General features: G+C 50.9%; 1 protein-coding gene across 1 annotated transcript in view; it reads right to left on the reverse strand.

Annotated features, from left to right (window-relative positions):
• LOC142245330 (multidrug resistance-associated protein 1-like) overlaps nt 1-16158 on the reverse strand; it is a 261385-nt gene that overhangs the window by 45011 nt on the left and 200216 nt on the right. Inside the window, exon 27 of the mRNA XM_075317960.1 lies at nt 6710-6811. Coding sequence (XP_075174075.1) covers nt 6710-6811 — 102 coding nt within the window. The remainder of the gene's footprint in view (nt 1-6709; nt 6812-16158) is intronic.

Below are 16158 nucleotides of genomic sequence, written 5' to 3' on the forward strand. Positions count from 1 at the left end.
ACTGAGAAAGTCTGCTTCCCAGTTTTCTACGCCCGGGATGTGAACTGCGGAGATGGTGGAGGCTGTGGCCTCCGCCCACAGCAGAATCCGCCGGACTTCCTGGAAGGCTTAACGGCTGCGCATGCCGCCCTGGTGGTTGATGTACGCGACCGCCGTGGCGTTGTCCGACTGTATGCAGATCTGCCTGCCCTCCAGCCACCAATGGAACGCCTTTAGGGCTAGATACACTGCCCTTATCTCCAGAACATTGATCTGAAGGGAGGACTCTGTTGGAGTCCAGGTTCCCTGAGCTCTGTGGTGGAGAAAAACCGCTCCCCACCCTGACAGACTCGCGTCCGTCGTGACCACAGCCCAGGATGGGGGCAGGAAGGATTTTCCCTGCGACAGAGAAGTGGGAAGAAGCCACCACTGAAGAGAGGTTTTGGCTGCAAGGGAAAGAGACGTTCCTGTCGAGGGACGTCGACCTCCTGTCCCATTTGCGGAGAATGTCCCATTGGAGTGGGCGCAGATGAAACTGCGCGAAGGGGACTGTCTCCATTGCTGCCACCATCTTCCCCAGGAAGTGCATGAGGCGCCTCAAGGGGTGTGACTGGCCCCGAAGAAGAGATTGCACCCCTGTCTGCAGCGAAAGCTGTTTGTCCAGCGGTAGCTTGACTAATCGCTGAGAGAGTATGAAACTCCATCCCAAGGTAAGTCAGTGATTGGGTCGGTGTCAACTTGGACTTTGGGAAGTTGATGATCCACCCGAACCGCTGGAGAGTCTCCAGAGCGACGGTCAGGCTGTGTTGACACGCCACCCGGGAGGGTGCCCTGACTAGGAGATAGTCTAAGTAAGGGATCACCGAGTGGCCCTGAGAGTGTAGGACCGCCACAACGGATGCCATGACCTTGGTGAAGACCCGTGGGGCTGTCGCCAGGCCGAAAGGCAGTGCCACGAACTGAAGGTGTTCATCCCCGATGGCGAAACGCAGGAAGCGTTGAAGCTCGGGTGCGATCGGCACATGGAGATAAGCATCCTTGATGTCGATTGATGCTAGGAAGTCTCCTTGTGACATCGAAGCGATGACCGAGCGGAGAGATTCCATCCGAAACCTTCTGGTGCTCACATGATTGTTGAGCAGTTTGAGGTCCAGAACGGGACGGAATGATCCGTCCTTCTTTGGCACCACGAACAAGCTGGAGTAGAAACCGTGACCATGTTCCTGAGGGGGAACGGGAATCACCACTCCTTCTGACTTCAGGACGCCCACAGCCTGAAAAAGTGCGCCGGCCCGAGATGGGGGCGGAGAGGTTCTGAAGAAACGAGTCGGAGGACGAGAGCTGAACTCTATCCTGTAACCGTGAGACAGAATGTCTCTCACCCATCGGTCTTGGACATGTGGCCACCAGGCGTCGCAAAAGCGGGAGAGCCTGCCACCGACCGAGGATGCGGTTTGGGGAGGTCGAAAGTCATGAGGAGGACGCCTTGGAAGCAGTGCCTCCGGCGGTTTTTTGGGGACGTGACTTAGACCGCCACGCATAAGAGTTCCTCTGGCCCTTCTCTGGCCTGTTGGACGAGGAGGATTGGGACTTGGCTGAGGGCCGAAAGGACCGAAACCTCGATTGTATTTTCCGTTGCTGAGGTCTCTTCGGTTTGGACTGGGGTAAGGATGAGTCCTTTCCCTTGGATTCCTTAATAATTTCATCCAATCGCTCGCCAAACAATCGGTCGCCAGAAAACGGCAAACCGGTTAAGAACTTCTTGGAAGCAGAGTCTGCCTTCCATTCGCGTAGCCACATGGCCCTGCAGACTGCCACCGAATTAGCGGATGCTACCGCTGTACGGCTAGCAGAGTCCAGGACGGCGTTCATGGCGTAGGACGAAAAAGCCGACGCCTGAGAAGTCAAAGACGCAACTTGCGGAGCAGAGGTACATGTGACCGCATTAATCTCAGACAGACAAGCTGAGATAGCTTGGAGTGCCCACACGGCTGCAAAGGCCGGGGCAAAAGACGCGCCTGTGGCTTCATAGATGGATTTCACCAGGAGCTCTATCTGCCTGTCAGTGGCATCCTTGAGCGATGAGCCATCTGCAACTGAGACTACAGATCTAGCCGCCAGTCTAGAGACTGGAGGATCCACCTTGGGACATTGAGCCCAACCCTTAACTACGTCAGAGGGGAAGGGGTAACGTGTGTCATTAAGGCGCTTAGTAAAGCGCTTGTCCGGAAATGCTCTGTGCTTCTGGACAGCATCTCTGAAGTTAGAGTGATCGAAAAACGCACTCAGTGTACGTTTGGGAAACCTAAACTGGTGTTTCTCCTGCTGCGAAGCCGACTCCTCTATAGGTGGAGTTGGGGGAGAAAGATCTAGCACCTGGTTGATGGACGAGATAAGGTCATTTACTATGGCGTCCCCTTCAGGTGTATCAAGATTGAGAGCAACGTCAGGGTCAGAGCCCTGAGCTGCGAAGTCCGCCTCATCCTCCAGAGAGTCCTCAAGCTGAGACCCCGAGCAGCGTGAGAAAGTCGGGGAAGATTCCCAGCGAGCCCGCTTAGCCGGTCTGGGACTGTGGTCCGTGCCGGAGTCCTCCACGTGAGACCTAGGGGCCACCCCGGGAGCACGCTGCGGCGCAGACCGAGAGGGACCTGGAGGCGATGATCCAACAGTGCCCGGGGCCTGTGTAAGGACCGATCTGGACTGCAAGGCTTCTAGTAGCTTAGCAGACCATTTGTCCATAGACTGAGCCATGGATTGTGAAAGCGACTCAGAGTTTCTCAGCTAAAACAGCAAACTCTGTCCCTGCCACCTGGACAGGGGAAGCCGGCGGTTCTACCTGAGCCGAGGGTCCCACCAGTGCCCGAGGCTCCGGCTGAGCAAGTGCAACAGGGGCCGAGCATTGCTCACAGTGAGGGTAGGTGGAACCTGCAGGTAACATAGCCGCACAAGAGGTACAGGTTGCAAAATAACCCTTTGCCTTAGCGCCCTTGCTCCTTGTGGACGACATGCTGTTGTCTCCTAGGAGAGTGATCACTGAGGGTATATAGCCAAAAGCAAAACAACTCGGCCGAACAGAGAAAATATATATGTATATGTATGTATATATATATATATATATATATATATATATATATATATATATATATATATATATATATATATATATATATATATATATATATATATATATATATATATATATAATATAATATAATATAATATAATATATATATATATATATATATATATATATATATATATATATATATATATATATATATATATATATATATATATATATATATTAATATATATTATATATAAAATATATATATATATATATATATATATCCGGGTGACCGGTGTGGCTTACCGACCGCCCAAAGCGGTGTGTGTCCACCAGATTCCCTGCCTTGGGTCTCCCAGAGCTGCAGAGCTCGTTCCTGAAATCCTCCACCGGCAGAATGTGTTGTAAAAATGGCTGCCGGAGTTCTCAGGGGAGGAGGGAGCCGTGGCCGGCGACTAGTAAAGTGCGGGAATCTGGTGCCCCACAGTGATCAGTGAGGGGGGGGAGGAAACCTAAAGTATGCTCCAGCCCTCACTGCCGACATCAGGTCGACCGTCCCGCCCTTACCCCTGACTGGCAGGCCCGGGGGCGGGAGTTATGGTACTAGGCCGCATGAAGCCGGGGACTAAATTTAATACCGCGGCCGACAAACAGGCGCGGTCGGCGCGGAAGTCCCGGTCGTCACAAAACCAGCAGCTGCTGCAGCATCTGTGAAACAAGCGCTCCATGCACCGTCCCCATGGGGACACAGAGTACCTTTAGATGCAGGGCCCTGTCCCTGATGATACAAAGTCTCCTGTCCGGCAGATTCCCACAGGGGCTGCGGAGGGAGCCCGGTCCCAGTGAATGGATGACCGGTTAGGATCCCACTTCTCCCAGAGCCTCTAAGGGATGGTGAAGGAAAACGGCATGTGGCTCCAGCCTCTGTACCCGCAATGGGTACCTCAACCTTAACAGCACCGCCGACTTAGTGGGGTGAGAAGGGAGCATGCCGGGAGCCCTGTGGGGGCCCTCTTTTCTTCCAACCGATAAAATCAGCAGCTGCTGCTGACTAAAATGGGAGCATGAGTGGATGTGTGCCTCCTTCCACACAAAGCATAAAACTGAGGAGCCCGTGATGCACGGGAGGGTGTATAGGCAGAGGGGAGGGGTTACACTTTTTAAAGTGTAATACTTTGTGTGGCCTCCGGAGGCAGAAGCTATACACCCAATTGTCTGGGTCTCCCAATGGAGCGACAAAGAAAGTAAGTTACATTGCTAGAGAATAAAAAGAAAATGGGGGGAAAAACCCCTTCAAAAATTTACTTTTATATTATTATTCAAATTAAAATGACCAGATTTAAAAATGGCATCAAGGATGAAAGATTAAATCATCGCAAAGTGCTTGTGCGCAGGAGCGCCATTGAGGACTTTGTGTGAATGACGTAGGACGCGTCATCCACACAGAGCTGGGAAGGAGGACGGTGATGGACAGAACAGAGGAGACACTGGACCGAGACCAGTAACATCCATCGGACTCAACCGCCATCCCCAGGGGAGTATAATAAGGCGTTTTTTACGTTATACAGAGCAGCCTAGTCTCTTAGGCCTAAGACACACGCCATGAAAATCAGTGCGAGTGGAATGTGATAAACCATCACATTCCACTCGGACCAATATTAGCCTGTGTGTCAGCACCCATGAGCGATTGTTTTCTCTGTCCGATTAGGGCTGAGAAAACAATCGCAGCATGCTGCGACTGTAATGCGTTCCTGGTGTCTCTCAAACCCATTCAAGTCTATGGGGCAAGAAGAAAAAAAACGAAAAAAAAAACCAAAAAAAAAACAAAACAAAAACGCACTGCACTCGCATTACACCGGTGTACCGCGAGTGCAGGGCGAGAATGGCAATAGCCGGCTACGGAGGAGAGAGGGAGATAAATCCCTCCCTCCCCTCCCCCCCTGTAGCTGAGGTCCACTCGCATGATCGGACCTCAGTCGCAGTGACACTCGGCTCCCGCTGTGCTGCCAGCCTGAGCTGAGTGTCATGCGAAGATCGCATTAGTCCCCAGTGTTTGGCCCTGGCCTTATTTACGGTATTATAGAATGCTGTATATAAGAGCTTACAGGTGCTAGCCGCAGCTTATAATGGACAAATCTGGTAACAGGTTCCCTTTAATAACTTGAGAATGCCCTTTAAGAACACATCACATCAGGAAACTAAATCAAGGATTCAGATTAGTATATGCTTAGGTGTAATTTAATATCCAAAACAATGCCATAGCTGCAAACCTAGGCAGACCGGTATTTCACATAATTGCTACACAAATAGACTTGCTTCTAATACAATACATAAATGGTTTACCAACTCTATTCATGACAATCACCATGTTACTGCGGATCAATGGACACTGCAGATTATACTACTTGTGTTACTATCAAAGCTTTCTGACCAAAACGGGAAAGCTTTTCTCGATCGCTTCATTGGGGGACACATGAGACTGTGTCCCCCAATGAAGGCTCCAAGAAAAAGATTTTACGGTGAGTACCCAAACCCTATTTTAATGTGCCCTGAAGAAACCACAAACTTCTGTTTCCAAAACTTTAGAAAAAAAAAATAGATTATACATTCTTTTTAAATAAAAACAGATATTGGACCTTTTTTCTCATCGGGTTTTATTTTCTGCGTGTTCATGTGCTGCTGTTGACAACAATAATAGATATGCTTTATAGTGGCCACTATAGATCATACAGTGGCCACTATAGATCATACACTGGAGAGAACGCTCTTTAAGTAAACAAAGAATAGACTTGGAAATGTGTCTTATCTGTTGATATAAAACAGTTCATATGTCCAGTTTGACACTGATCCAGTAAACAAAGAACTGGATTAGTTTAAGGCCTCTTTTACACGCCTGAAAATCACTCACGTGTTTCATGGACGTCTCAAAGGTCCGTATTGCCCTCGGTGAGCTGTGTGTATGGCACACGTGTGTTCTCCATGTGTATATTAACTTTCTGCTCACCTGTCCCTGGCGTCGCTGTCCGTGGTGCTGATCTTCGGTCTCCGATCCTGCAGACTCCCCGCTGCTGCTGCTTCCGGCCGCAGTGAAGTGAATATTCAATGAGCATAATGAGCGGTGGTCGGCAGCAAGTGACAGCAGCGGCAGAGGCAGGAGAAGGCGAGTAATGTTTTTTTTTTTTTTTCTCGCAGACACATGTTTTTTCTCCGGTGGGTGTCACACGGAACACATCCGCGTGGTCCGTGTGTGTTACGTGTGACCAGATTGCGTTCCGTGTGACACCCGTGATGCCGGAAATAAAACGGACATGTCAGCGTGAGAAACACACTGACACACGTATTAACGGAACAAACACACATTCTAGCGAAAATACATACCTGTGTCCGACACCATAGGAATACATAGGTCTACGTGTGTATGAGTCTCTGGTACGTGAGGAAACGGACCATACACGCACCGGAGGCACGGACGTGTGAAAGAGGCCTTAAACTGTTGCACTTTTGAATCATATCCTTTCTCATTGGTTTCAATTAACTAAACTAATGGATCCAGCAACAATTAGTTTTGTTTTCTAGTTGGACAAAAGATGTGCAGACTTTCTTTTTTTTTGTCCCATGCTGCTGGATCAGCGTAATAAAGCAACAAACTCGGGCGCACGTTACCTCCTGCTCCAGATCTGCATATTCTTTTACCCTCTCCACTGCCACAATGTTGGTCTCCAGTTCGGATGACATTCTTACCAACCAGTTCAGGTATGTGGTTACCTAGGAAGGAATATTGAATTAATTACTACATTGTACATGGTGCATAATGAGGGATAGGGATGATACGGAGGGTTTGGTGCATTACATTCTTAAACGGGCCCTCTGTTTGGCATAGAGTGGGCACTGTAATCAGCTCAGCATTAGAGATCCATCGTAGTAGCTCGTAGGCCATGTACACATGTCCAATAACCACCAGTAACAATAGATGCAGCAGCAATCCATCCTGTATATGTGGGTATTCTGCACAGCTTATATATCACATGACTCAGCACCTGGTGCCCGTCCTGTGAGCCCTCGGGTAGCCTGGCACAGCAATGCTGAACAATCAATGCAAAGCTCAAAAACAGAAGAGGACTCCAGACGTAACCTGCTTACAGATATTCCATATATTTTTGTATAGTAAAGGGAATATGTCCCCAGGATTTTTCCATCTAATCTATGAGCAACATAATGTAGGGGCAGAGATCCTGATTCCAGTGATGTGTCACTTACTGGGCTGTTTAGAGTACATTTGATAAAACCACAGAGGACCGGTAAACCTGCTGCCAGGTAGTCCTCCATATTCATGAGCTCTCTAAGGATATGTTCACACATCATTTTTTTGGCATCAGGCACAATCCGGCGTGCGCCTAATGCAACGGATCCGGCGCAGAATATGCAAAAACGGATGCGCCTGATTTTTTTTTTTTACGGATCCAATATACCTGAACCGTCAAAAAACGGATCCGGCGCATCAGTTTTTTTGTATCCATTTCGTCCGTTTTTTTTTTGCTGGATCAGTTTTTTTTTTTCCAATAAATTGGAGCATGCTCAGTTTACAAAAACGGATCCGGCAGCCACATCTGTTTTTGCCGCATTACGCCAGATTCAGAGTCCATAGGCTTCCATCGTAAATCGCGACGGCTCCGGCGCGGTGGTTTTTTGTCAGAGACAAAAACGCTACAAGAGACGTTCCATCCGGCTGTCGCATTAGCCAATTATGATGGATCCGGGAAAAGCCGGATGCAATACAAGGCCATCCGACGCCGGATCAGTTTTATCCATTTTTTTCCAGATTGTGCCTGATGGAAAAAAAAAAGAGAATTTTGTTTACTTACCGTAAATTCTTTTTCTTATAGTTCCGTATTGGGAGACCCAGACATTGGGTGTATAGCTTCTGCCTCCGGAGGACACACAAAGTACTACACTAAAAAGTGTAGCTCCTCCCTCTGAGCATATGCACCCCCTGGATAACCAAATATAGCCAGTTTAGTGCAAAAGCTGAAGGAGAATAGCCACCCACAAGTAGAGATAGAGCAAGAACCGGAACAACCGGAGCCTCTGTCTACAACAACAGCTGGTGATAACACGCGGAACAAGAAACTGCCAACAGGCAACAGGGAGGGTGCTGGGTCTCCCAATACGGAACTATAAGAAAAAGAATTTACGGTAAGTAAACAAAATTCTTTTTCTTTATCGTTCCTATGGGAGACCCAGACATTGGGACGTCTCAAAGCAGTCCATGGGTGGGAATAAACAGAAAACTGAGAAGTAGGCGGAGCCTAACTTCACAAATGGGCGACAGCCGCCTGAAGGATGCGTCTGCCCAAGCTCGCATCTGCCGAAGCATGAGCATGCACTTTGTAGTGCTTCGAAAAGGTATGCAGACTAGTCCAAGTGGCAGCCTGACAGACCTGCTGAGCCGTAGCCTGGTGCCTGAAAGCCCAAGAGGCACCGACAGCTCTGGTCGAGTGTGCCTTGATCCCCGGCGGGGGAGGCACCTGAGTACACTGGTAGGCATCGGAAATGGCCGACCTAATCCAACGAGCTAAGGTCGGCTTAGAAGCCCTTACGACGACCTGTGGTCACCACAAAAAGAGGTGCACCGCCTAAGAACAGCGGTGCGAGACACATAGATCCGGAGTGCCCACACCAGATCCAGAGTATGCAACGCTTTTTCAAAGCGATGAACAGGAGCCGGACAAAAGGAAGGCAGGGAAATGTCCTGGTTAAAGGTGGAAAGGAGAAACCACCTTAGGGAGAAAGTCCGGAGTCGGACGGAGAACCACCTTGTCTTGATGAAAAACCAAAAAAGGCGACTCCGAAGAAAGCGCAGCCAAATCAGACACTCTCCTGAGGGAAGTTATGGCCACTAGAAAGACCACTTTCTGTGAAAGACGAGACAAAGAAACCTCCCCAAGAGGCTCAAAGGGGGGTTTCTGCAAAGCCGTGAGGACCAGATTGAGGTCCCAGGGATCCAAAGGCCGCCGGTAAGGCGGAATGATGTGAGATGCGCCCTGCATGAAGGTGCGCACCTGAGCCAGCCGGGCGATACGCCGCTGGAACAACACTGACAGAGCCGAGACTTGTCCCTTGAGTGAATTGAGGGATAGTCCTAGCTGCAGACCGGACTGTAGAAAGGACAGAAGGGTCAGCAAGGAAAAAGGCCAAGGAGCATGGCCGGAAGAGCGACACCAGGACAGGAAAATTCTCCAGGTCCTGTGATAGATTTTGGCCGAGGAAGACTTCCGAGCCAGAGTCATAGTGGAGATGACTTCAGGAGGTATACCAGAAGCCGTCAAGATCCAGGACTCAAGAGCCACGCCGTCAATCTGAGAGCCGCAGAATTCTGGCGGAAAAACGGACCTTGTGAGAGAAGGTCTGGACGGTCCGGGAGATGCCACGGCACCTCTACGGACAGATGGAGCAGGTCTGGGTACCAAGCTCGCCTGGGCCAGTCCGGAGCAATGAGGATGACCCGACGGCCCTCCATTCTGATCTTGCGCAGGACTCTGGGCAAGAGAGCTAGAGGGGGAAACACGTAGGACAGAAGAAACTGGGACCAATCTTGAACCAGAGCGTCCGCTGCCAAGGCCTGAGGATCGTGGGAGCGAGCCACGTAAACCGGAACCTTGTTGTTGTGCCGGGATGCCATTAGATCCACTTCCGGAGTGCCCCACTTGCGGCAGATTGACCGAAACACTGCCGGATGCAGGGACCACTCGCCGTTGTCCACGGTTTGACAGCTGAGATAATCTGCTTCCCAGTTTTCCACGCCTGGGATGTGGACTGCGGATATGGTGGACTTGGAGCCCTCCGTCCACTGAACCTCCAACATTGCCAGGCGGCTGCGTGTCCCGCCCTGGTGATTGATGTAGGCAACCGCTGTCGCGTTGTCTGACTGGACTCGGATGTGCTTGCCCGCCAACAGGTGGTGAAAGGCTAAGAGAGCTAGAAGCACAGCTCTGGTTTCCAGCACATTGATCGAGAGGGCTGATTCAGACGGAGTCCAAGTGCCCTGCGCTCTGTGGTGGAGATATACCGCTCCCCAGCCGGATAGACTGGCATCCGTGGCGAGGATCACCCAGGACGGGGCCAGGAAGGAGCGTCCCTGAGACAGAGAGAGGGGCCGAAGCCACCACTGAAGGGAGCCCCTGGTCTGTGGCGACAAAGCCACTAACCTGTGCAAGGAGGAAGTCCGCCTGTCCCAACAGCGGAGAATGTCCAGCTGCAGAGGACGCAGATGGAACTGGGCAAAGGGAACCGCCTCCATTGACGCCACCATCTGACCCAGCACCTGCATTAGGTGTCTGATGGAATGACGGCGGGGCCTCAGCAAAGAGCGCACCGCCAGTTGGAGGGACTGCTGTTTGACTAAGGGCAGCTTCACAAGTGCCGGCAGAGTCTCTAATTGCATCCCTAGGTACGTGAGCTTCTGGGTCGGAGTCAGAGTGGATTTGGGCAGATTGACAAGCCACCCGAATTGGACTAGAGTGGCGAGAATGAGCGAGACACTCCGCTGACAGTCTGCACTGGATGACGCCTTGACTAGAAGGTCGTCCAGGTAAGGAATCACTGCCAACCCCTGGAGGTGCAGAACCGCAACCACTGCTGCCATGACCTTGGTGAATACTCGAGGGGCCGTGGCTAACCCGAAGGGGAGAGCCACGAATTGGAAATGTTCCTCTCCGATTGCAAAACGTAGCCAATGCTGGTGTGAAACTGCAATTGGCACATGCAGATAGGCGTCTCTGATGTCGATGGATGCCAGGAAATCTCCTTGGGTCATTGAGGCAATGACTGATCGCAGAGACTCCATGCGAAAATGCCGCACCTGAACATGCTTGTTGAGAAGCTTGAGATCCAGGATGGGCCGGAAGGAACCGTCCTTTTTGGGGACTAGGAAGAGATTTGAGTAGAAACCTCTGAACCGTTCCCGAGCTGGAACGGGTACAATTACTCTGTTGGCCTGCAAGGATGCCACGGCCTGAGAGAAGGCGGCGGCCTTGGAGCAGGGGGGAGTTGACAAAAAATCTGTTTGGTGGGCTGGAAGAGAATTCGATCCTGTAGCCGTTGGAGATGATATCCCGCACCCACTGATCGGAGACGTGTTGAAACCACACGTCGCCAAAGTGGGAGAGCCTGCCACCGACCAAGGACGTTGCTGGCGCGGCCAGATAGTCAAGAGGAGGCTGCCTTAGTGGCAGCAGCTCCTGCTGTCTTCTGAGGACGCGGCTTCGTGCGCCAGTTGGGCTTTTGGTCCTTGGCTGAGTTAGTGGACGAGGCCGAGGGCTTAGAGGATGACCAGTTGGAGGAACGAAAAGAACGAAATCTCGACTGGTTCCTACCCTGGGCAGGTTTCCTGGTTTTAGTCTGTGGCATGGAAGTACTCTTCCCGCCAGTAGCTTCCTTAATAATTTCATCCAGTTGTTCGCCGAATAGCCTGGATCCAGCAAAAGGGAGCCCAGCAAGGTACTTTGAAGAAGCATCTGCCTTCCACTCTCGAAGCCACAAGATCCTGCGGATAGCGAGGGAATTAGCCGAAGCCACCGCAGTGCGGTGAGAAGCCTCCAGCATGGCAGACATGGCATAGGATGAAAAAGCTGAAGCTTTGGACGTTAAGGCAACCATTTCGGGCATAGATTCCCTGGAGAGGGAATGCATCTCCTCCAGAGAAGCAGAGATGGCCTTGAGAGCCCACACTGCTGCAAAAGACAGGGAGAAAGAGGCCCCAGCCGCCTCATATACAGATTTGGCCAGAAGATCAACCTGACGGTCAGTGGCATCCTTAAGAGAGGTGCCATCAGCCACTGATACAACGGTCCGAGCTGAGAGTCTAGACACCGGAGGGTCTACCTTTGGTGAATGAGCCCACTCCTTGACCACCTCAGGTGGAAAGGGAAAACGGTCATAAGAACCGCGCTTTGGGAAGCGTTTGTCAGGACAGGCCCTAGGCTTGGTCACAGTGGCCTGAAAACTGGAGTGGTTAAAGAACACACTCTGTCCTCTTAAGCAAGGTAAACTGGTGCTTTTCTGCCAGAGAGGGTTGTTCCTCTGATACTGGCGGATTGAGGTCCAGTACAGAATTAATGGACGCAATCAAATCACTAACATCTGCGTCACTTTCGGATAGATCAATGGGGAACATGGAGGTAGCGTCCGAGCCCCCAGTAAAGGCATCCTCCTCGTCCTGCGAGTCAGCTCGTGAATCAGAGCCACGGGACGAGGAAGGAGAGAGAGCCCTGCGTCTCCTTTTAGGAGGACAGGGTCTGGGACCAGATGAAGAATCCTCTGTGAGCTCCGCTGAGAGAGCCCTAGCAGCAGAGGCGCCCTGAGAAGGGGGCTGATGCATGGTCAGCAAAGTCCGGGACAGCTGTCCCATGGAGTCGGCAAAAGACTGGGAGATTGACCTAGAGAAGGATTCTACCCAAGCCGGGGGTTCAGCCACCGGAGCCGGAGCAGCCGGAGGGACCACTCTGGGTGCGATACCAGGCTGAGGCATTGTCAGGTTAGAGCAGGCATCACAATGTGGATATGTGCTCGGTTCAGGCAGCACGAGCTTACATGCAGTGCATATTGCGTACAGCCTTGCAGCCTTGCTCCTCGTGTGAGACATGCTGCTGAAGTGGGGGCTCTGAGCCAGGATGACCCTCAGAGAGTATATAAGCAGGTCCACAACCAGAGGTTATGGCTTACCAGACCGTTTGTGTGCCCTCCAGATCCCACAGACCGGACCCCCAGACAGATTAGCAGAGATGCTGCAGCCAGCACCGATCGCTGTGAGAACGCTGATAAAATGGCGCCGGAGCGAGGAGAGGGGGCGGGGCCTACTCTGAGAGCGGGATCTGGAGGGCCAAGGAGATTTACAGGGGAGGGGACATGTACTCAGAGAGGAGTGTCCCTCCCCTGTGCCGAACGGCCGCTGGGCGGAGCCGCACTGTCCCTCTGCATGATTGACATGCAGGGGCAGTGAAATCGAAACTAGGCCTCAGGCGAAGCCGGGGCCTAAATTTAAGCGATGCGGCCGGCGCGCAGGCACCATCGGCGCGGTTCTCAGGTGAAAACCAGAGAACCGGCCGGAAATGTCAGAACAGATACACAGCCCACTCTCCCCAACAATAAAGTACAAGGGACCCCCCGAAAATAACGTCTCAGATACTTAGCTTGTGAGACGCAGGGTTTCAAGTCCCTGGGGATGAGTGCTCCGTCCAGCAGGATCCTGAAGGGCTGCGGATGGAGACCGGTCTACTGCAAGGCAGGGAGAACCGTGCTGGCTCCCACTTCAAGCCAGAGCCCGAGGGATGGTGAAGGAGCGCGGCATGTAAGGCTCCAGCCCTGAAATCAACCTTAACAACACCGCCGACACAGTGGGGTGAGAAGGGACATGCCGGGTGTCCAGGCTTGGACAAGCTTTTCTTCAAACTCTTTCCAAAAATCAAAAATCAGATGAGAATGCATGTGTGGATGTATGCCTTCTGAACACAAAGCATTGAACTGGCTAGATTTGGTTATCCAGGGGGTGTATATGCTCAGAGGGAGGAGCTACACTTTTTAGTGTAGTACATTGTGTATCCTCCGGAGGCAGAAGCTATACACCCAATGTCTGGGTCTCCCATAGGAACGATAAAGAAAAACTGATGTGTGAAAGTAGCCTACCACCGAGTGCCAGCTTTCTGCCTCTGCACAGTGTACACAGACAGCTGTCAATTAATGATGTAGGCAGGGTTATACAGGGTACAGCATTCAGAAAACTGGTAAATCTGCAGCTGACAATAGCGATTATATCACACCTGCTGCAAGCAGCCCAGTAAGTGACACGTCGCTGGAATCAGGGCCTCTACCTTATGCTACTCTCATATGGGGGAGCAGAAACCTGGTAATAGATTCCCTTTAAATGCGTTTCTAATCTCTCTTCAGTGCATATTCCTTTCTGTCTGACAGCCAAATAATCTGTAGTGGCATCTTCCATGTATTGTGATGTGTGAGTGCTGCTGATTTACACGATGTCGGGTCTGTTCAGACTCTGTGGATTACATCCTAAGCACACACTGCGGGGAGTGATCTAAGTGTTTACATTGCCTGAGCCAATAATGCCCCGTCCTATATACAGAGGAGAACCAGAAGCAAACTGAGGATTACATTAAAGCGGCAGGGATCTGTTTAAACAGCACTGGAGAGATTCACCATTACACCGAGCACGCACGTACAATGCAGACTAACCATCTGTGCCATCAGGACTTCACCTCACCATTTTAGTGCCACATCTTAGGCTCTGTACACATTATCTTACTGCGGAGGTCTACAGTCAGCCAAGATGTTGATCAGAAAAAAAAAAAAAGCATATAGGCTTTTTTGGGTGTCTTGGCATCACTCCTAGCGTAAAACTGCTTTTCTTAAGAAGGAATGCCCCTTAATGATAGAATATCCAAGTATTTAATTATTTTACTCACACAGCGCCATTAATTCCATAGGGCTTTACAGATGTGATCATCACTGTCCCCATTGGAGCTCACAATCTAAAGTCTTTGTGTGACGCCCCTAATTAGTCAGGGTGTCACAGGGTACTGTACTCTATCTTTTGGTGCAGAGCTCAACCCCCATGGTTCTGGGATCCTAACTAGGGATGATCGAATACTTCGATTACGCGAATATTTTCCGAATACCTCGCCGCTACTCAACTATTCGCGAATATTCGATGCGCAATGTAAGTCTATGGAAAACCCGAACAACAACTATTCGTAACTATTCGGGCTTCACATAGACTTACATTGCGCATCGAATATTCGCATAGCGGCGAGGTATTCGGAAAATATTCGAAGCCGAATATTTGAGGTATTCGATCATCCCTAATCCTAACCTAGCATTCAATTCCTAGCCACACCTCACACCACACCCTGTCAGGCACACCAGTGGGTGGTCTAGCTGGAACAGGGCCACTCGCCTAGGGGTCAGACAGACCAGTGGGAGGGGCTGAGTGAGTGCAGTGGTAGCCCTCAGAGAGAGTGAGGAGCTGGAGGGTAGTTGTAGCTCCCTGGGAGACTTTGGCTAGGTCGCAGACTGTGGTCTGGGACCGGAGGGGTCGGAGAACCGATCGAAGGATATTAGAAACGGGTGCCAGACTTAGTTTGGGAGAACGGTCGGCACCGGAAAAAAGAGAATTTTGTTACTTACCGTAAATTCTTTTTCTTATAGTTCCGTCATGGGAGACCCAGACCATGGGTGTATAGCTACTGCCCCCGGAGGACACACAAAGTTACTACACTCAAAACGTGTAGCTCCTCCCTCCTAGCATATACACCCCCTGCTAGCCAGTCCTAGCCAGTTTAGTGCAAAAGCTGAAGGAGGACATCCACCCACAAGAAGAGACAGAGTAAAATCCGGAAGAACCGGAACCTCTGTCTACAGCCATAACAGCCGGTGAAGACACACGGAACAAGAAACCTGCCAACAGGCAATAGGGAGGGTGCTGGGTCTCCCATGACGGAACTATAAGAAAAAGAATTCACGGTAAGTAAACAAAATTCTCTTTTTCTTTATCGTTCCTATGGGAGACCCAGACCATGGGACGTTCTAAAGCAGTCCATGGGTGGGAATAAACAGACAACTGAGAAGCAGGCAAAACCTAACTTCACAAATGGGCGACAGACGCCGGAAAGATGCGTCTGCCCAAGCCCGCGTCTGCCAAAGCATGAGCATGCCTTGGGTAGTGCTTCGAAAAAGTATGCAGACTAATTCGAGCTGCAGTCTGACAGACCTACTGAGCCGTAGCCTGGTGCCTGAAAGCCCAAAAGGCGCCGACAGGTCTGATCAAATGTGCTCTGATCCCCGGCGGGGAAGGCACTTGAGTACACTTGTAGGTCTCGGAAATGGCCGACCTAAGCCAACGAACCAGGGTCGGCTTAGATGCCGAGAGACCGCTACGCTGACTAGCAGTCAGCACCAGAGAGAGGTGCACCGCCTAATAACGGCGGTGCGAGACACATAGATCCGGAGCGCCCGCACCAGATCCAGGATATGCAACGCTTCCTCAAAGCGATGAACAGGAGCCGGACAAAAGGAAGGTAGGAAAATTGCCCCGGATAAGGTGG

The sequence above is a fragment of the Anomaloglossus baeobatrachus genome, chromosome 7, assembly GCF_048569485.1.
Source record: "Anomaloglossus baeobatrachus isolate aAnoBae1 chromosome 7, aAnoBae1.hap1, whole genome shotgun sequence".
Lineage (NCBI taxonomy): Eukaryota > Metazoa > Chordata > Amphibia > Anura > Aromobatidae > Anomaloglossus > Anomaloglossus baeobatrachus.